This window comes from Sphaeramia orbicularis, chromosome 22 (genome assembly GCF_902148855.1).
Source record: "Sphaeramia orbicularis chromosome 22, fSphaOr1.1, whole genome shotgun sequence".
NCBI lineage: Eukaryota > Metazoa > Chordata > Actinopteri > Kurtiformes > Apogonidae > Sphaeramia > Sphaeramia orbicularis.
In genome coordinates, this window is record NC_043978.1 from 32,139,667 (window position 1) to 32,159,363 (window position 19,697).

A 19,697-nucleotide genomic window follows, 5' to 3' on the forward strand; every position below is an offset into this window, starting at 1 on the left:
AACTTTCTAGATACATAATAATCAGAATCAGAATACTTTATTAATCCCAAAGGGAAATTATTGTGTGTTACTATAATTTATCCCATAATAAAACCAGACACTGCAAAACCTTGGTTTTTATTTCATGAAGTAGGTACAGATACACTGATGGGTTTGAGCTTGTTAATATCAGTCTTTCTAACTGGAAAGATGGATCTGTTATCACCAGGGTGTCAAACATACGGCCCATGGGCCAAAATCAGCCCACTAAAAGTTCCAATCCAGCCCCTGGGATGAATTCAAGAAATCCAAAAATTACAATGAAGATATTATCAAGAGCATCACCTGTAAATAATGACAATTTTTCTCTCTGGTTTCATGTTAAAAGAATAAAATTACATATGAAAATATTTACATTTACAAATTATCCTGTCACAATAAAATGTGAACAAATATGAACAACCTGAAATATCTTGAGAAAAATAAGTGCAATTTTAACTATATAATTAGATCTGATGTAATCTATGTTGTGTTAGTAAAAAGTTGATACGTAATATTTTGAAATTGCACTTACTTTTCTTTAAAATTTTCAGGTTGCACATGTTTGTTCAGGGTATTCACATTTTCATAATGTAATTTCACTTTTTTTCCACATTAAAATAAAGCAAACATTTTTGGATAACTAAATGGGTTATTATGCCTGTTATTTTACTTTTCTGACCTGCACAAGATCACATTGGGCTGTATGTTATGCATAGTTTGTGGCCCCTGAACAAAAAGGAGTTTGACACTGTTGAATTATCCCTTTAAGTTTAAAATAGAAACAAGCAGTCCTACTGTCTATTGCCCTGTATATTATGGCAAATATGGCAATTCTGATTTGTTATAAGATGTGAAATTGATAAGATCCTTTCTGTTGCTTCAGAGTGGAAACATGAGTAGAAACTCAAACTGTGTGGATATACTCATATTTACAAGGAATATATTTCATTGACCCTATTGATTGTGTCCTCAATAATGTTAGCTTGGTCACTATAAATGAATCCATCCAGTGTCCTTTTGGTGAATTGTTAGGCAACAATTTGAAATTGAAACTTGTAACTGGAAATTTAGCTAAAAAATCTTTTTTTCCCCCCCGATGTGGAAAATCTACTTTATGTACATATGTACATTTTTCATCTTGAATAGCGCAATCTGCAAATAAATCTTTTTACAGACTTCATTAATACATACATGAGAATGTATGACAAACCTATATTTTATCTGGTTTATAATGAATTTATTTCATATATATATGCATATTATATAATGATAGATAGATAGATAGATAGATAGATAGATAGATAGATAGATAGATAGATAGATAGATAGATAGATAGATACGCCGTTTGAATGAATGACACAATGAAATGGAAAGAAATCAAATGAAACAGGGTGTAACATTGCCTCCAAGTGGCTCATTGTAAACAACTATGAACATAGTATCTCACTGCTGATTGGCTGGTTGATGATGATGTCACAAATAGGAGCCAATCAAACGGCTCCGTCTCCTGTGTTTTGAATGAGACTGGTTTTAACCGTTGGGCGCTCGTTCGACTTCACCGTGCATGAGTGGTGAAACGTGTATGCGTTGTCTTCTCGTCAATAAAAGGAATAAAACATCGTATTAACATGGATTTGGACTCCATGAAATATGCAGAGCTGCGAAACCTTGCTAAGGAGCTGGGCCTTAAAGCTAACATGAAGGTAATGTGCACTTGGCGGTAATTTAATGAAAAGAGTAGCTTATGGTAGTTGGAGGGCGTTTCGGGACTGTCTCTTGCGTTAAGCTAACGACAACTGATATTTAACGTTTGTATGTAATATAATTTGATTAACATATATATTCACGAAGGCATTTTCCCACAAACAGGCTGATAAACTCCGGGAAGCACTAAAGAAGCATTATGAACAACAAAATGAGAAGAAGGAAGAGGAGGTGATGGTGGTAAGAAGTCCGTTTATCCAGGCACCAAAGCCCTTCAGCTTTATCTGCGGTTGTAGTTTCATCTCATTTGTGTCTTTTTGTGGTTTTCTCTCACAGGGACATGAAGAGGATGCTCCACCTGTCCAAGAAAACGCAGCACAGGACCATACTGATGAACACAAGGATGCGTCCTGCGAAGAGGCAGAAGTTGCCAGCACCGCTGTGTTTGTCAGCACACGTCGAGGGAAAGGCAACGCAACCAAGAGGAAGATGTCTGTTCCTGTGACAGTGACTGAGTCTGATGTCCAGGTGGCACCCACAGCTGCACAGGTAATGTACATGTCAACATCCTGAACACATACACAGTGTCAGTTCATATGGTTTCTTTGGAGCTGAGATACTGTGATACTTTGCATATTCACAATTTAAGCTGTCATAATTACAATATTCAGTCAGTAATTCATAGCTTGTAGATTTTCACACTGCACTCATATTAGAAACAAGTATGTTCACTGATGAGATTAAGCACAATGCTTTCAACTAATCCTCCAGATTTTCATAAGTGAATGTATGTGTCATTCAGAGAAAAACAGCATTTTGAATTGATAGATAAATAAATATTCAGCAATAAAAATGGCTGTGACTGTACAGCTCATAATTAATATAAGCCCTTCAGTCAGTCATACTGTACATAAGCTGACACAGTCTAACTCTAAGGAGCCTTCATCTGATTTGAACCAGGCCTGGTGTCAATGAGCACATTTTGTTTTTAAACCTTTTTTTGCAATGTTTTCCACCCATTGTAGCACTCACTGTTACTCATAATTAATTGATTTAATGAAAACAGTAATGTTTGACTCAATATATCACTAGTCATCAGTCTTATATCACATATCACTATATTCACTCTATGCCCCACAATCCATAATGTCAGTAAAGTAAATAATATTCTTTGTATGGACATAAATGACATGGTACAGAACTCTGTCGTTTTTCCTTCTTCATTCGGCTAGATTTGGAGGAAAACACTTGAGGGCTATACCTCAGTTTTATAATTGTGTGGGAAAACCCTGTAAAAAAAGATCTCAGCTTTAGTACTTTTTCTTTTTTAAGGATGACACAGGGGTGGATGCATCTACTGCAGTCAGCAGTACCAAAAGGAGACGATTATCTCCTAAGGCAGCTGAAAAAACTGAAGCTGAGCTTCCTGCCAACGCACCAGCCACCTGCACTGAGAAGCAGTCTGAAATCAAAGGTGACATAGGTTGCTTTTTTGGTGTTTACATATGTTAGAGGTATAGAACTGCAGCATACATAGAATAATTGTAAAATGTCTTCTTTTGTCTTACTTTGATTTTAATACATTTCTTGAAATGCACCTAAAGTGGCCAAAGGAGGTAAAATTCCTCGTTATGAAAGTCTCCACAAGAGGAACAAAACTACGTTGAAGCCTGTAACTCCTAGTAAGCTTAATTTTTTTCCCTATCTTCTCAACAAGTTTTAGACAAAGATAGAATTTTGGACACAAACTTAAGTTTTCTTAATTTTGCACTGCAGACTTTAAAAAACTCCATGAGGCACACTTCAACAAGATGGAGTCTATTGACTCTTATGTCCAGCGGAAGACCAAGCAGATGGAGACTTACAGAAATTCAGGCAAAGACCTGAAGGTATACCACAACTTGTTAAAAGGTCTTGGTACAATTTATTTAAAAAACAAAAAACTGTGTTACTAAATGTATTTTCTAATCATTTATTGTAGATGCTTTCAGACAAAACTAAACAACAGCAAGTTGAAGGCAAAACTGAAGTGGTGAGTGCCACAAACAGAATATTTGAATTGTACACATAAGTGTAGTGGTTTCTCTGAGGTAATAACTTAGGTCTGTGTATTTTACAGGTGAAACAAAGTCGTATGTCCCTGTTCAGTCCTGCCCCAGTGAAAAAATCACAAGCTGAGGAGAAACGCAGACAGACTCTGCTCTCAGCAAGTAAAGCTCCACCGAAAAAACCTGCTGGCAAGGAAGAGGTTCCTTTCAGACCGACTATCCTTTCCACTCGCAGGATCAACGTACGGTGAGGCTCTGCTAGCATTTCAAGTGGGTTTTAGAGGATGGCTCAGTGATAGATAATCAGCTTTGTTGGGAAAATTGTGCAGATAAAGTTTTATATCTCAATCAATCTAGTCCACAGAGAGCAAGTTCCCTTTTAGAAAGATACTGTCTTGTGACAGTGGGTTGACACAGTGCATTTGTGTGCAGGTTCTCAGAAGCCACTAAAGACAATGAGTACAAAACATCCTTGTTGAAGACACCAGCACGCATGTCACCTTGTGTGGCCTCGAGCACCCCACAAAACAAGGCTGGGAATGCGGTGAAGCCAAATAAAGACAGGACTTCAACTTTCTCTACCACAAAAACACCAGGTATGTTTTCTTTATTGCTCAAAAACAAGCATTTCTAAGTGTTCATTCACTGACATTAAATGTGCAGAGCTTAAACTGAAGGAGTAGATATACAAACATTTTTGTCATATTTTGGGGGTATTTTTGCCTTTTATTAGAGATGTTGCATAGAAAAGTTGGGGAAATTGGGATAATAACATGCTTCAGGCCACATTAGATTTGTTCTACTAGGTGCGATGATAATGGCAATACTGGCAAAATTTGACATTAAAAAGCTAAGCTAGCAAGAAGCTGATGTTCAGTTGTGGAAGCCTGAAACCAAATGGACTTATGGTGAAGTTGGAAATCTCTAATGGCGAGCAGATAAAGTTTAGAAAATAAAGATCTTCACATATTTTACAATGTCAATTTTTGAGTGATAGTAGAAGAGAGGCTGTCTTTTTATTATTAGGTTGTGAATTGTTTTGTGTAGAAAACCATGTTAAACTTAAATTATGACTGGGGTACGTTTATGTCTTTCCTCACCTGGCTTTTAAAGGACCATTTGTTTTCACTGGAAACACAAGTACATCAACCACCCCTGGAACACAGAAGAAGTCGACCTTTGACCTGAAGGCGAGTCTGTCACGTCCCCTCACCTACAAGCCTCATAAAGGTACAAAACAGTTTTCCAGTGAAACACTGCATTAGTGGCTCTGATGTGTCCTATATGACCCTCACTTATATTTTGTTTTAATTTTAGGCAAACTGAAGCCATTTGGAGACGCAAAAGAAAATGCAGCAGAAAACAAGTCACTGATCTCAAACTCCCATCAGAAGAATTACAAACAGCACCAAGTCCAGACAAGGTAAACTTGAAATCATATATCAGGTAATTTGGATTTTAGATGCTGTTCTGTAAGAAAATACAGTAACTCTAAGCACAGTGTTTCTGTACTATGTTTTAGGGAGGGAAGAAGAGCAAAACAAACTGAGGATCGAAAGCAGAAGAAAGCGAGTATGCTGGGGGCGAGAAGAGGCCTCGTCATGATGTAAAAAATATTGTTGATGTTTGTACAGCTTGCCGATCCACTGTAAATACTGTCATCTGCTGGTTCTCTTAGTGTTTTTTTCTTGTTTAAATAGAAAAGCTAACTGCTTACAGCTTCTCTATCATACTTAGCGTGCAGTTTTTTTGTTTTACGTTAACATTTTAATGACATTGATCTGTGTATTTTAATGTGTAGAGAATTGATTTCTTTCACTACAATTTAAATCTTTGCCCTTTGAAGTTTTTTTTTTTTTTTTTTACTATTTCATGAAAGAGATAAAGACGATGGAAAAGATTTACTTGTCTGCATTCTTGGTGTTTTTTTACTCTGTTTTGCACTGTAGCCTTTTTACAAGTGTACTGTCATGATGTGGTTCTGTGAAAATCAGAATCCATCTGGTTTATTTACGAAATTTATTGAAGCACAAATGTCAAGAACTGAAATCATTGAATAAATATTTACCCAGTGACAAATGGGATTCAGAATATCTGTATTTTGACAGTTCTGCAGCCCTGTAGAGCTGCTCTTAAGAGGATTGTTTCCCCTGGTACAACTCGTAGGCAAACTCCTCAGTGTGTGCATAATCTTTGCACACACCAATGTAATCGATCTCCAGTTGAAATGGACCGTCTACCTTATCTCCCAAAGTAAACCCAATGTTGTTAATCTGTTGGAAAGAAAAGTTGTAATCACTTATACAAAAAGTATAAACATACAATTAAACACATGAGATACAGTCTGACAACTTTATCATCTCTTATATAAGTTACTTTTCAGTTATGTACCTTGTCAAGCCATAGGGGATGCTGATTGTCTTGTATCCTCCCACGATGTGTTAGGAAGAACTTGGAGAATGGTATCTATGCAGGAGAAATTACATTGTAAATTACATAACCGATACTTGTAAAGTCTTGGAACCTATCAGATCAGTACAAACAACCAAATAGGCTTTTTACCTTGACATCTTGCCAGTAGGGTCCTCCCCGGGTATATAGAAAATAACTGTACATGTCATCTCTGTGATGACTAAAGTATGTTGCTGCAGTGATGTTTATCATCCATGGACGACCATCACCACGCACACGCAGATGTAATGTGTTGAAATTGGACCAGTCAAAATGTTTCTTTCTGTCAAATGAAGCCTATAAGAGAGAAAGTATGAGTGGATGTGGTAGTGGAATGTAATTCAGTACAACTCTGACAGCCTTGTATATTAACAGATTACAGTTGTCCCCTTGCAGTTCAGGGAAAATTGTATACAAATATGTTGATTTTGAATGCTTGTCCTAAATAGGATTAAATTCTTCCTTTATGGGCTGCGGAATTTCTCCTTACGTTAAATTTTCATTGGAAAATGAAAAAACTGAAAACAGGCCTATTATTCTGAACACGTGGTTCTCACAGATCAGTGATGCTGCGACCATATAATGATCTAATTAGAATATGATAAAATAGTTCTAATGAGCTCCACCTTCAGCTGTAACACCAGTCAGACTTGAACACAGCAATAATAAGAATCCAAAAACACCATTTATCCTCCTGAGACCCAGCAATGCATATTTGTCCTCTGTAGGGGACAAAAGTTTGAAAGTTTTACTTAAAAATGCTGTCCATTGCAAAGGACATTCCATTAAATAAATATAAAATAATTTTTAAAATGTATCTGAAAAAACTGTTGCATTATGCAGTTTCCAATCAAGTAATGTAAAAAAGCTACAATTTTCACTTTCTTGGGTCTCAGGAGGATATAAGAGTAAAACACTGTAAGGGACTGTTTCCCCCATAATGACACAGTGTGGTATTACTATTTTCACTGAACAAAAAAATATGAAAACTTTTTCCAATAATTTTTAAAATCATAGGATGAGTTTAACCTGTCTACACGCAATTAATACATTACTGGTTTGACTAGACTCTTAACTAGAAATAAATATTTTATTTAACAATAAAGGACAAAACAGTATTAATCTGGGAACATACCAGTGGTTGCTTTGACCTCATGGTGCAGTAGCCACTGTAGCGAGTTTCTCCATCCTTTGGAGGAGTGGAGCTCAAAGTCCCATACAGCAAGCAAGTGTTATTGTTTTTGCCAATCTTCAGGTAAACTTCACTCTGGCCTCCTATCTCACTATCTGAGGACACTGTCCACTGCTCCAGGCTCTCTGGACCTCTGAACTCCCACACCACTTGGTTCTGCTCCAGCATATGGTCAAGGATGGGTTTACCCTCCGGACCAACCCAGCGGTCAGTGAACTCTTTTTTCAGCAGTGTGAACTGCTTTTTAATCCCCTCTAAACCCTTTGAGAAGTTGAAGTTGATCTTCTCCCATGGGAGCCTGTCATCTTTGGGTTGGCCTGGTCGTCTGTAGTTACCCTGAATCACAGTTCTTCTGGGCACAGAGAGAGGAGGGATGAAGGGGAGCAGGAGCTGCTGGTGATGGATGGAGCTCAGCAGCCTCAAATGAGGGAGACGAGTGATGTTTGGCAGAGACATTTCTGAGTTGATCTGTGGAATTTACTGCTGGGACACAGGGATAGAGGAAAGTAGTATTACAACACTTAAGTAATACCAAAAACAAATTAATTCTTTTTTTATTCATGTAAAACATTTCATACAATTCAGTTCAAAGTGCTTTATATTAGGAATACATCAATCCATTTTTTTTTTCCATTTCTCATACAGATTCCCAGGTTTTGAATATCAACCAGATATCAAATACTGATCCAATACAAATGTAATGTACATTTAATACTCAGTATGCAACATTGTTTGGAAGAAAGTGGATAAATGTCAAGAATACTTTTCAATTCAATTCAATTTCGTTGTATTTATCTAGAACCAATGATAATACCTGATTATCTCAAGGCATTTCACAATCTAAGGCCAGGTTCTAATGATTTTATACAGAGAAGAAACCAGCAAGACCTTTCTAGCTTTACAAAGTAAACTCCCGCAGATGTAACCATAGGTTCACATAAGAAATAAACTGCTGCCTGTTAAATTGCATTGCTTCACTGATGCTGACTACAATGATTTGGATCAGTAAAGGACCCATATTCTATTGCTGTATTCCTACATTGCAAATGTCTGGTAAGAGGATAAAACTATGTAACTAAAGAAATAAAGAAAAGAGATATAATCATCAGTTTTCAGAAGAATGAAATACTCATCAATAATAACTGAAATAATGTCGGTATTCTGATTATTCTGATAGACAGATGCTTGATTTATCCCTTAGTTACTTAGACAAAATACAGATTTAAGATATACGGTACTGTATTACAATGGAAAACTCAAACACTACAGTAAAATCTAGGGAACTATGCCCTTCACAAATGGATATTCTAATGTAGCAGATCCACATTAGCAATACATTTTTGAGAACATTAGTAGAATTCCATCAAGTGTAACACGAAATGCTGGCTAACATGAATGACCTGAGACAGTTAGCACAATCCAATGTAACTTACTCTGAGCATGTTGCACCAAAAATGGTCTGAAAACGACACGTCCTGGTAACGAACTTGCTTTCTAAATGAGACAGCACCGTGTGATTAATCTATGTGCAACATTTTTTATGAACTACAAAGTCACAATTTTCTCGTGCGCAACCGTGTTTAACTAAAGGTTGTCCGGAAACGCAACTGAAAAACTTAGGCTGCATTCAGAACACTCCTAATATTAACAACACAGACCAACCTCACGGCTCTATCGGGACCAGCGGTTAATGGGGATATTGAACATAGCTTTAGTGCATCGAGTATTTCTGTCCTGACTGACGAACTCACTGTGAATATATAGTTCCGCTCTCCTGGGTATCTGTTCTCACCATGGCAGCCTTGTCCACATTTTTTCTATTTGTCTATTCATTCACAATTATTGTATAAGGAAAAGCGAGATTACAGACTGTATTTGATTAACACTAATTTAAAAAAACAAGAGGGGACTGTGGCTCCAATACGAGCGCGCATGCTCAGTAGTGCCTTTGTGTCGCTGACTGCAGAGCAACAAGCTAGGTAGCAGCGGCTAGCCTCAAACATTTAGACGACACAGAGGTAGCTAGCAGGTTAGCCGCTCAGCTAATCATGGTGAATGTAAAGAAGCGGAAAGGTCGAGTCGTGATTGACTCTGACTCTGAAGACAGCGCTAGTGACGATAATTTAGATCAGGTGGGTGCGCATTTTTATAATTATGTTACACCTGATCGCTTTTTAACTTGTCAACACTTTGAGGCGAAGCTAATGTATGCTAACGCTGTGTTTGGCCTCGCTTGAACAAGCTGAAAGGGGGCCTATCTTAATTACAGTATTGCTTCTGAATAAATGCTTATCTTGTAAAATTAAATACATTTTAATGTCCCGGCGCTTCTTCTTGGAAGTGGTTAATACTGCAACGTGTGTTTCCCGGTAATCAGTAATTGGTTAATGAGCAAAAGCATCATCAAGCTAACTTATGCTAACGTTAAGGTTACATTCCGAGAGATGCACTCTGCGCTGCAATCATACTGTTGCCACGAAAATGCCGCGCCATTGGTCTTTACTGGGGTCATTTAGCAAATTGTTTTGATGTGGCCACGCACTAGTGGGATACCTCTTTACGTTCGAGCTTAATGAGATTTGGACATGTTTGTACACAGTGAAGCCGCAGAAGCGTCGCACTTGATTTAGATATGAACCTTATCTCCTGAATGACGTCAGGGGTGCGAAGCTGAAGGTCTATTTCGGTGTTGTTGTCAAACAAGCCAACTGAGCTTTACAGTCAGATGTATCCATCTGAAGGGCTGTACAGGACAGGGCTGTTAGTTCAGTAACTCTGAAATAACATGGGTTACCAGCAGACTCGTATTGGAACAATCACAGCAAAGCAAAACACTGGTTGAGTGAAGTCAGTCCACACATCTAAATTACAAAGAGAAGAATCCTAAAATAATGTCAATACTGAGGTGGTAACCTATGAGGAGAGACCACATAGAGTCTTTCTATTCTACTAGTACTGATTATTGCTCCCTCAAACAGAGGTAGTTAACAGTACGTGAGGAGTCAACGTGAAAAGCAAAAAAGGCAAACATTTAAAGCTTCCCAGAAGGAGTTACTTCATATGTATGAGCATTAGGACAAGGTAACTCATGATGCAGGGCAATGCTGTCATGACACGTGTGAACTCTAGTGGAGGGATGAACACCGTTCTCTCAGAAGATAGCTCATCATTAGTTATAGTGATTGAGGTAGAGAATGCTGTCTAACACAGTGGTCCAAAATCTCCCCTAGATTTTCAGTTAAGATTTGTTGACAGTGAAGGCCATACCATATGATTAATAACATTTTCATATATCATACACTTCAGTGACTGTCATCTGTCTTGTTGACTCCTATCTGATTTTTCCTGTCATTTGTCCCCTCTTTGGACAAAAACTGTCAGCCCAATATCAATGTGGAATAATGAATTAATGCTATGTAGATACTATGAAGCTAGAGAATTTGTGAGCACATAGTTCACACTCCGCTTCTTGTAATCATTAATGAAGATGTCTGGTGACAGAAGTGTATACTGAGACATGTTAAAAAATATAATGAAATTGGAAATATTTATAATAGTTACAAATGCTAACTTGTGTATTATAATCCTAATTGAATACATTACCTCAGACACTGCAGCTCCACTTTGAGATGACCCCTTTTTGATGAAAACTGAAGTGTAACAGTAGGAACAGATTGTTACTGTATGTGTGCATAAGGTTTTCATGAATGTGCAATTTTTCATAGCTTTACATTCCCTCTTTAATGCAGTCTCTTGCTCACATGTATGATAGTCCATGAGTGAAATTAGTAACTGATGTTGTCTGGCTGGAATTCAGTTGAGAGAAATAGCCACTAACACCTTGCCTCAAGATGTGTTTTATTGAGCTCTTATTGTTTTATTTCTTCACCGATGTTTTACTTGTGGGAAGCTGTTCACTGCAAAAATATTCTCATTTTTTATCTGTCATACAGCTCATCAGGAGGCTCTTAAATATGATTTGAAACCTTAATCTGGAATGGTATATTTAACAAATCTGTCACGTGTATTTCATTTCTGATTGTGGCTTAAGAAGTTGAATCAAAATGCATTTTCAGAGCACTTTAGGTTTTTTTCCCCCACCAGTGTTTAAAAGTGTCTATGTTTGATCAGCTTTTGACCAATTTACCCACTATGTGACATTTGTTTTGTTTTGTTTCCTTTTCAGGAGCTGTTGTCTCTTGCAAAGAGGAAGAGGGTCGATTCAGGTGAGCAGGAAGAGCCAGTTAGCAAGCCTGCAGCTTCTACAGACTCAGAAACATCTGACAGTGACGATGAGGTATGACTGCACTTGTATTTGCCTTAATAATTTGGAAAATAAAATTTTTAATTGACTGTTTTAACCATATAAGATATCATTATTTGCATTTTAAAAACGATGTTCGGTACACTACAGTTCAGCAGGAATACGGTCTAAATAACTATTTTCATTGTTTCCTAGTGGACTGTGGGAGGCACCAAAGGCAAAAAGAAGGTTAAACAAGGGAAAGGGTCTGACAAGAAGAATGCTACAAAGAAAAAAGTTAATAAAGCAACAGCGTCTGGTAGCTCAGATGGAGACAGTTCAGCTGAGAGCTCTGCACCAGAGGAGGGTAAGTGTTTTGAGAGGGCACATAGGAAGAGATGTTTTTAGTTCTATAAACAAACTTCCTTAGTGTTTTATTTTGTGCCCAATCTGCTCCAAAGAGACAGAGTTTGTGATCATGTTATTTTGTAAGAGCTGCTTTCATTAACTTAAAATAGTAAATGCTCAAAACGGTGGTGGGTGTGCAGATATCAGCTCATGGCTCAGTTTGACTGAACACACACTGCCCCTGGATAAAGGTAGAATGGCGAGATATAAAATGAAGGGTAGATTACATTTATCACAGAGGTGTCATCTCCATGGGTATTTCAAGTGGATTAGGTGACTCACCCACTCATCCATGTTATCCCAGCTGGCAGTGTAGCATCTAAGCTGCTGTTTGTTTATCAGTGTCCTGTTTTCACTGGAACCCCAGAGTTTTAACCTGGAAAAGTCTTTTAGAAAAATTACTCTCATGCAAGTTTCCAAGAAATCTGGGTTAATGTGGAAATTTTCGATATATCTAATCTATGTACCTCACACCTCCCCTTCATATTTAAAGGTTACAATTTCCAGTGAAAACTTGCTGCCCTATTATAATGTTGATTAAAAAAATATCAGTGTCATCTTATTAAACAGGCACTAAATTAGCAAGTAGCTGCTTTCATTTCCCCCTTTTACAGTACTTCCATTTCAGTGTAGCCACTTGACAAGGTAGAAAAATCTGTTGAAAGTCATGCATACATACAAGAATAATATTGTAAAAATAATGTTGATTTCTTTTTTCCTCATGCATTTGACAGTATTGGCATAAGGAAAAGAAACAAACTACAATCTGAATAGTATCAGTAGTAAAAGGGACATAGTGGTATCGGTGGTATTTGTATGCCTGAAAAGAATATAATAAGTAATAATGATAAAATAAGTTTATTAGGTGGGATGGCAAAGGCATCACCACTCTGCACTGGCAGGAAGTGGTTAAATAAATTAATCTTTTTTCCCTATTGATCATTATCAGGTGAGGTATCTGACTCAGAGAGCAACAGCTCATCCTCCAGCTCCGACTCTGACTCCTCTGAAGACGAGGTTTTCAGGGATGGTTACGATGACGACCTGATGGGGGATGCAGAGGACAGAGCTCGGCTGGAACAGATGACGGAGAAGGAGAGAGAGCAGGAGCTGTTCAACAGAATTGAAAAAAGAGAGGTGCTAAAGAGACGGTGAGTGCCGATGAAGGGTCAGGCAAAGATCTTTAAAATTGTACTTGGTATGAATGAAATTAAACTAAAGAAAAAACACATGCATGGGGTAGAGTTTAGCATGTTAATGTTGTGTGTGCTCACTTTGTTCATTTGGGATTTTTTATTTTTTTTTGACAGGTTTGAAATTAAGAAGAAACTGAAGACGGCAAAGAAGAAGGAGAAAGAAGAAAAGAAAAAGAAGCAGGAGGAAGAACAAGAAAAAAGGAAACAATCTCAGGTTCAAGACACGCAAGTGGTGAGTGCAGGCTGAGATGAAACTAAACTATACATCACTGTAATTAAAGGGTGAAGTTCATCTTATGAATTAAATTCTGCCAGAACTGGCCATGATGTAATTTTCTGTCAACATCCACCTGTGTTTAGGTCATGTCACACAACAAGGAAAGACGATCCAAACGTGATGAAAAACTTGACAAGAAGTCCCAGGCCATGGAAGAACTAAAAGCTGAACGTGAAAAGAAGAAAAACAAAACAGGTGATTGTTGTTTCACGTACATTATGTCATTATTGGGACAGTTTTGTCTTTGCAAACACTCATACATCACCTTTTTTGGTGAACAGCTGAACTGCTGGCCAAACGTCAGCCTCTAAAGACAAGTGAGGTTTATTCAGACGATGAGGAGGAAGAGGAGGAAGATGACGACAAATCATCAGTCAAAAGCGATCGGAGTTCACGCTCCTCGTCTTATGATGATGACGAGTAAGCATAGTTCCTTTGTTGTGCTTCAGGAAAAAAAAGAGATTTTAACAACCCGTCCATCTGTTTTCATGTAACTCTTGACCTTGTTTTGATCACAGAAAAGAGGAAACTCCACCAAAGTCACAGCCTGTTTCTCTACCAGATGAGCTCAACAGGGTCCGACTGTCCAGACACAAGCTGGAGCGTTGGTGCCACATGCCCTTTTTTGCTAAGACTGTTACTGGTTGCTTTGTCCGGATAGGGATCGGAAACAGCAGCAGTAAACCCGTTTATAGGGTAAGCTTGGCTTCTGGACAGTTTGTACTGAACAGCAATGTGACAATTTATGTAATGACTAATCTTGCAGATGTCCACATTCTTTAATTTCTGTGAACTGTTGAGGTATTAGACGTTTATTTAGTAACATTAGATTTCATTGAAGTTCTCTCTCCTTTTAAAGGTTGCTGAAATTGTAGATGTGGTAGAGACGGCAAAGGTTTACCAGCTTGGATCAACGCGAACAAACAAGGGATTACAGCTGAGGTAAGTGCTCTGTCACCAATGAACATATTAAAATAGGTTATCAAAACTTTTGCACTCTTAGATAAACTTGACTGTCAATGATGGATGTCTTTTTCCAGGCATGGTGGTGACACCAGGGTTTTCAGACTTGAGTTTGTATCAAATCAGGAATTTACAGAAAGTGAATTCATGAAGTGGAAAGAGGCGGTAAGTGTTTTTAAAAGGAAGGAATTTAGAATTTAGGACAACCAGTATTCATGCTGAAAAGTGAACCAGGATAAGTTAAAGTTATGTGTTTATTTATCCTTTTACAGATGATGGTCGCTGGGATGCAAGTCCCGACTCTTGACGAAATCACCAAAAAAGAACAGTCCATCAAAGAAGCTCTGAACTACAAGTTCAATGACAAAGACATAGAAGATGTAAAACTCTCTCTGTTTATTTTGAGTATGTTTTTAAGCAATGCAACATAGCACAGCTCATTTGTTTTGTCTTTTCCAGATTGTTAAAGAGAAGGACAGATTCCGAAAAGCACCACCAAATTACGCCATGAAGAAAACGCAGTTACTGAAAGATAAGGTAAAAGAAAATAATGCAACTTTGTTGAAGTTAAACATTGACCTTGCAATGCTGTGAACATATAATCAAGCTGTCATACACTAAATTGAGTGTCACGGCTATGGCGTTGTAATTGATTCTTTCTCATTTGTGTTTTAATCAAAGGCCATGGCAGAAGAGAGTGGTGATGGTGACCGAGTGAAGGTTATCCAGGATGAGCTGAATGAGCTGGAGGAAAGAGCTGAAGCCCTCGACAGGCAGCGGACCAAGAATATATCTGCCATCAGGTCAGCGAACTATAGCCATTTAAAACTGCACCAGTTTACCTTCAGCTGTTTTCACACCTAATAGTATGGTAGACTCAAGAATGCATCAGGAATGAAGACAAGACAAACAACGAACAAGAAATCTCACTCATCTCCTGGGTAATGCAGGGCAACTTCTGTTTCCGCTACATCAAAACAAAACATTGGACCTGCATTTGGTTCACTTGAAGTGGACTGAAACCTACGTTTTTAGGTGGATCAGAGTTCGCCTCTTTGATCTGCATCAGAGTTCAATTATGCATGCAACCCTCCCCAAACGAACTGGACTAACAGAGGAAATTAACTTTGATCTGTTTAAAGCGGACCAAATAGCTCTGGTGTGAAAGTGCTCTTAGTCTGATCTATAAGAATGCTTAAATGAAATCCAGGTTTTCCACATGTCTTTAAAAAGCCTAAAATGCAGTAATCTAATCTTTAGGCCTTTAGGAGTAATTAGACTTACTTGGGAAGACATAGCAGATAAGAAGTTAAACTATTATAGTCAGTATGGATATGAAATAGGTAGAAGAGTTTTAAAAGTATTGTTAAGAATAGAAAAAAATTAAACTAAGGTTTTTTTGTGTTTGTTTTTGTCTTACAGCTACATTAATCAGAGGAACAGAAGCTGGAATATTGTTGAATCAGAGAAAGCTCTCGTGGTAAGTGTCCACCTTCGAATTTGATTATTCAGCAGTTGTAAATAATAATAATAATACGGCTTAATCTCACTACTTTTTTCCTGCCTACTTATTCTTAAAGGCTGAGGGACAAAACTCCAAAAACCAACAAATGGACCCTTTCACGCGGAGACAGTGCAAACCCACCATGGTGTCTAACGTAAGGCTTGTATTAAAATGTCTTTTATCATCTCTATATTTCCCATATCAAGAGTGTTGAATCATCCTTTGCTTCTTGTCTTGGTCCTGCAGGCCAGGGACCCATCAGTCCATGCAGCTATTCTTGCTCACCTGAACCAGAAGTATGGCTCTGGATCAACACCAGATCCTAGTAGTGCTGAGAAGAGCAAAGTGGTAAGGAGAGAAAACACCAGGAGACACTCCTTCTACTGTTAACATTACAGAAAAGTCTGACGTGTTCATTAACTTCAGCTATGTTTATTTAGGTAGCTGTAAACAATGCGAAGTTCCAGGGCCCTGTAATACAAAACAGGATTTGTGGTTAGTGAGGTAACATTAGGTGTAACCTTTGGTTTCCAGTGTCACAACAGTAGTTCACTTTAGACTGAATTCAATCGACACTGTAAGTTGTGCTGCACACCTAACCTGCCTTTGAGCAAGATTTGTCCAAGATAAGAGATCAAAACATAGAACAGGGTTCCCATGGGGTCTTCAGAAGTCTTAAAAGTCAAATCTGCATTTAATACCTTAAAAAAGTCTTTAAAAGGTATTGAATTTTATATGTCAGGTCTTAAGTTATGTTGCCATAAACTCTTTTGTTGTATTGTGTTTAAATGTGTCTGTTAAATGTCCAAGCTGCAAAGAAAGTAACGGTAGTCAACTCTGTTTCACCTGTTCCAACTTGACAATTTATATTGAAATTAGTAACCAATTATGGCTAACTTTGCAGCCTCAGTGAGAAATGTCTCAGAATGGTGGGAATCAAGGCGCTGGAGTAAATAAATACATTTTCCTAAATTCAAGGAGTCACCAATTTTTGCCAGTATGTCTGCGAAATAGGCTGTGAAATGGACATTAAATTCTGTTCTAAGTGGTCTTAAAAAGGTCCTAAAAAGTCTTAAATTTAACCTGTAGGAATCCTGTATAAAAGCATCAACTACAGACCAGTTGGAAAATCACCATTCCTTGAAGAGGACCTATGGGTTGTGATATAATGATAGAAAGAAACTGACTTAAGCTCTAAAATGAAGCTGTTGAAAGAATCAAGTTAGAATGGTCTTTCACTCAATGTGAACAGATCTGGACAGGACATGAATTTAATGCAATACACAGATGTACTTGTACCTCAAGGATGTGGTATTGGTGATACCATTAACTGGCACATTCATGCACTCTTTGCAGCAGCTACCATGTTGCCTTCAAACTGTATTACATTTTTAGTTTCCTTAGGAGTCACTCATTACTGGAGTCAGAAATCCAGTGTTGACAAATTGAGTTAATAACCACATTTTTGACTCTACTTAACATGATTTCGATTGTTAGGTGAAGAGACAGAGCTCTCAGGTCTGAACGTGCTTCATAGTATATTCAACTATGCAAACAGGAACATGTGTACCTGTTGCAGAGTTGCTCCTATTCTGATGCATTGGATCATTATGTATCTACCCATTTAGAAAGTGGACTATGTTTGAATATATCCATTTGTTTGAATAAAGTGCTCGCCTTTGTGAATATATTTCATCTGCAGATATCATCATAAAGCTTTCTGGAGAAAAACACTAATTAAATTTGCTGCAGTGATCATGTGTAACTTTGAAGCAGAACATAGCTCAGTCCTTTACACAAGTATTCATTTTGTTGTATTGGAAAGACTACTGCTTATAGTTTTCGACACTGATAAGCACAGACAGGCCTTGGATTAAAATGTACTTTCTTCTCTGTTACAGGGTCAAGCAAACCAGAAAGACAAAGATATCCCCAAGCCAACCACTGACCTCTCAGAGGACTTGTTTAAAGTTCATGATTTTGACGTTAAGATCGACTTACAGGTTCCTAATGCAGGTGAGATGATCATTTTCCCTGTTTGTCTCACCACACCATCCAAAGTATTTGACATGTAGGTTAGTGCTTTAATTATGATGTTCCTGTGTGTTTTCCAGAGGCCAAGTCTCTGTCTGTGAGCTCCAACGCACTCCCAGTGAAGGACGGTGCTCCCCGCCGGTCCCTCAACCTGGAAGACTACAAGAAGAGGAGGGGTCTGATCTGATTTGACCTGTCTGTCTTTCACAAATGACATTGCATGTGTAATTGGCGGTGTGTGTGTGGGTGTGTGTCTGAGTGTGTGCATGAGACAGAATGAATGGAAGTGTGTGTGAGTCCTGAAGTCTGGGTGTTTGAATGTTGATGACTGACTGTTTCTCCTAACACAGAGGACATACTGATTGAGCAAAGGCAACATTTTTCGCAAAGGATCTCTCTCGGAAAGACCTGACCACATATTTGTTATTTTTACATGATCACACACTCATATATTGAGTTGTGTTTTTTATGTATAGAGCTTCTTCCCCACCTTTTTTTAATATTTTTATTTTTTGGAGTGGGGGATCATCTTCTGGAGTCCACTCCCCCCCCCTCCCCCCCACCGCCCCCCCAAAAAAAGACACGCTGCTTGTGGATCATTATCTGAACAAAGACACTATCTCAGAAGACTTAGATTGTTGAGGTATTTTGAGGTATTTTCTGGACTGGACATGTAATGGAATTGACCAGCTTCTCCTCATCAGCACCTCATTCCTGTTGTAAATCTTCCACCTCCCTTAAATGTGTGATCTTGTGCCCATGCAGTTCATCCTGATTTTATCAGCCTTGTCGTCTTTTGCAGACCATAAATGTTCACCACCTCGACTGTGACGCCGGCCTTCTGCGTCAAATGTGAAAATAAAGACTCGGGCATAGAACTTGCAGAACACATCAACTGGACATTTGTCACTTTTTAAGTCTTTGAAACAACCCGATTTAAGAGGAAACTTTTTCTATGGCTGGTTATAAAAGTGTTGCTTTGGTTTTTTTTTTGTTATCTTTTCAGTTGGTTGTTCATGGGACAACCCCCTGATGTTAAACTCCCAGAGCAGATTCTACGTGTTATTGATTGTGTCTATAGTCAGTTCCTGTATTGATGTGGCATGCCATGTAAATATGCATTTTGGAGTGAGTGCGGAAAAATAAAGAGGCACTGTTTCATAAGATTTGTGTCCGTTTGTAATTTTTCTAAATTAATGGTGAAATTTCATTATAGAGGTCACTTCTTTTCCAGAGTTATTTCAAGTATCTGATGAGATAACAGTTAATTGCATTAAATCAATAATCACTGTACATATTTTAAAATTTGGAATTTATTCCACACAAACTTAACTCACTGAAGATACTGTCTCATAAACATTACAGAGACAACCTAGTAGCTTTCACAGTGGATGGTTTCATAGTTCTTAGGAGAAGGTAGTTTGACTGTATGCATGGAATGATGTCATTTTTCTTGATGGCTTTTTTGCATTTTAAGCTAATTTATGTGTTTGAGATGTATCAGTGCCTAAGTATGATCACATAAACAATGAAATACCCTAAGTAGTCTGTGAACACCCTGGCAAAATAAATGACAGATTGTTTCTTATGTGTCCACAGAAATATAAATATTAACATACCATATTATATTAATAGAATATTGATTATCCTAGCTA

At 37.9% G+C, this 19,697-nt stretch overlaps 3 protein-coding genes across 7 annotated transcripts; 2 read left to right on the forward strand and 1 right to left on the reverse strand.

The window, feature by feature from the left end:
• Positions 1 to 1,549: 1,549 nt before the first annotated feature.
• On the forward strand, positions 1,550 to 5,849 carry nusap1 (nucleolar and spindle associated protein 1). Of its 4 annotated transcripts, none has more exons than XM_030126452.1 (12): positions 1,550 to 1,725; positions 1,892 to 1,966; positions 2,063 to 2,275; positions 3,059 to 3,200; positions 3,331 to 3,408; positions 3,503 to 3,615; positions 3,708 to 3,758; positions 3,846 to 4,021; positions 4,207 to 4,370; positions 4,888 to 5,004; positions 5,092 to 5,197; positions 5,297 to 5,849. In XM_030126452.1, the coding sequence occupies exons 1-12, from the start codon at positions 1,651 to 1,653 to the stop codon at positions 5,382 to 5,384; spliced, it is 1,398 nt and encodes a 465-aa protein (XP_029982312.1). In that variant the 5' UTR covers positions 1,550 to 1,650; the 3' UTR covers positions 5,385 to 5,849. The 4 variants fall into 4 exon arrangements, with proteins under 4 accessions (XP_029982312.1, XP_029982313.1, XP_029982314.1 ...); XM_030126453.1 differs by having other exon boundaries at positions 1,892 to 1,960; XM_030126454.1 differs by having other exon boundaries at positions 1,892 to 1,957; positions 2,060 to 2,275.
• On the reverse strand, positions 5,621 to 9,109 carry ndufaf1 (NADH:ubiquinone oxidoreductase complex assembly factor 1). Of its 2 annotated transcripts, none has more exons than XM_030126457.1 (5): positions 8,851 to 9,109; positions 7,361 to 7,900; positions 6,337 to 6,522; positions 6,166 to 6,240; positions 5,621 to 6,047 (listed from the first exon to the last, which is right to left on the reverse strand). In XM_030126457.1, exons 2-5 carry the CDS (start codon positions 7,871 to 7,873, stop codon positions 5,907 to 5,909), a joined length of 915 nt encoding a protein of 304 aa, XP_029982317.1. In that variant the 5' UTR covers positions 7,874 to 7,900; positions 8,851 to 9,109; the 3' UTR covers positions 5,621 to 5,906. The 2 variants fall into 2 exon arrangements, with proteins under 2 accessions (XP_029982317.1, XP_029982316.1); XM_030126456.1 differs by having other exon boundaries at positions 7,361 to 7,897; positions 8,851 to 9,107.
• Positions 9,110 to 9,303: 194 nt separating this feature from the next.
• Positions 9,304 to 19,206, forward strand: rtf1 (RTF1 homolog, Paf1/RNA polymerase II complex component). Its single transcript, XM_030126451.1, has 18 exons — positions 9,304 to 9,549; positions 11,604 to 11,714; positions 11,877 to 12,027; positions 13,018 to 13,219; positions 13,379 to 13,496; positions 13,625 to 13,736; positions 13,823 to 13,961; positions 14,060 to 14,237; positions 14,401 to 14,483; positions 14,582 to 14,669; positions 14,777 to 14,884; positions 14,964 to 15,041; positions 15,186 to 15,307; positions 15,927 to 15,984; positions 16,085 to 16,162; positions 16,255 to 16,356; positions 17,910 to 18,024; positions 18,123 to 19,206. The coding sequence occupies exons 1-18, from the start codon at positions 9,466 to 9,468 to the stop codon at positions 18,227 to 18,229; spliced, it is 2,034 nt and encodes a 677-aa protein (XP_029982311.1). The 5' UTR covers positions 9,304 to 9,465; the 3' UTR covers positions 18,230 to 19,206.
• Positions 19,207 to 19,697: the final 491 nt, after the last annotated feature.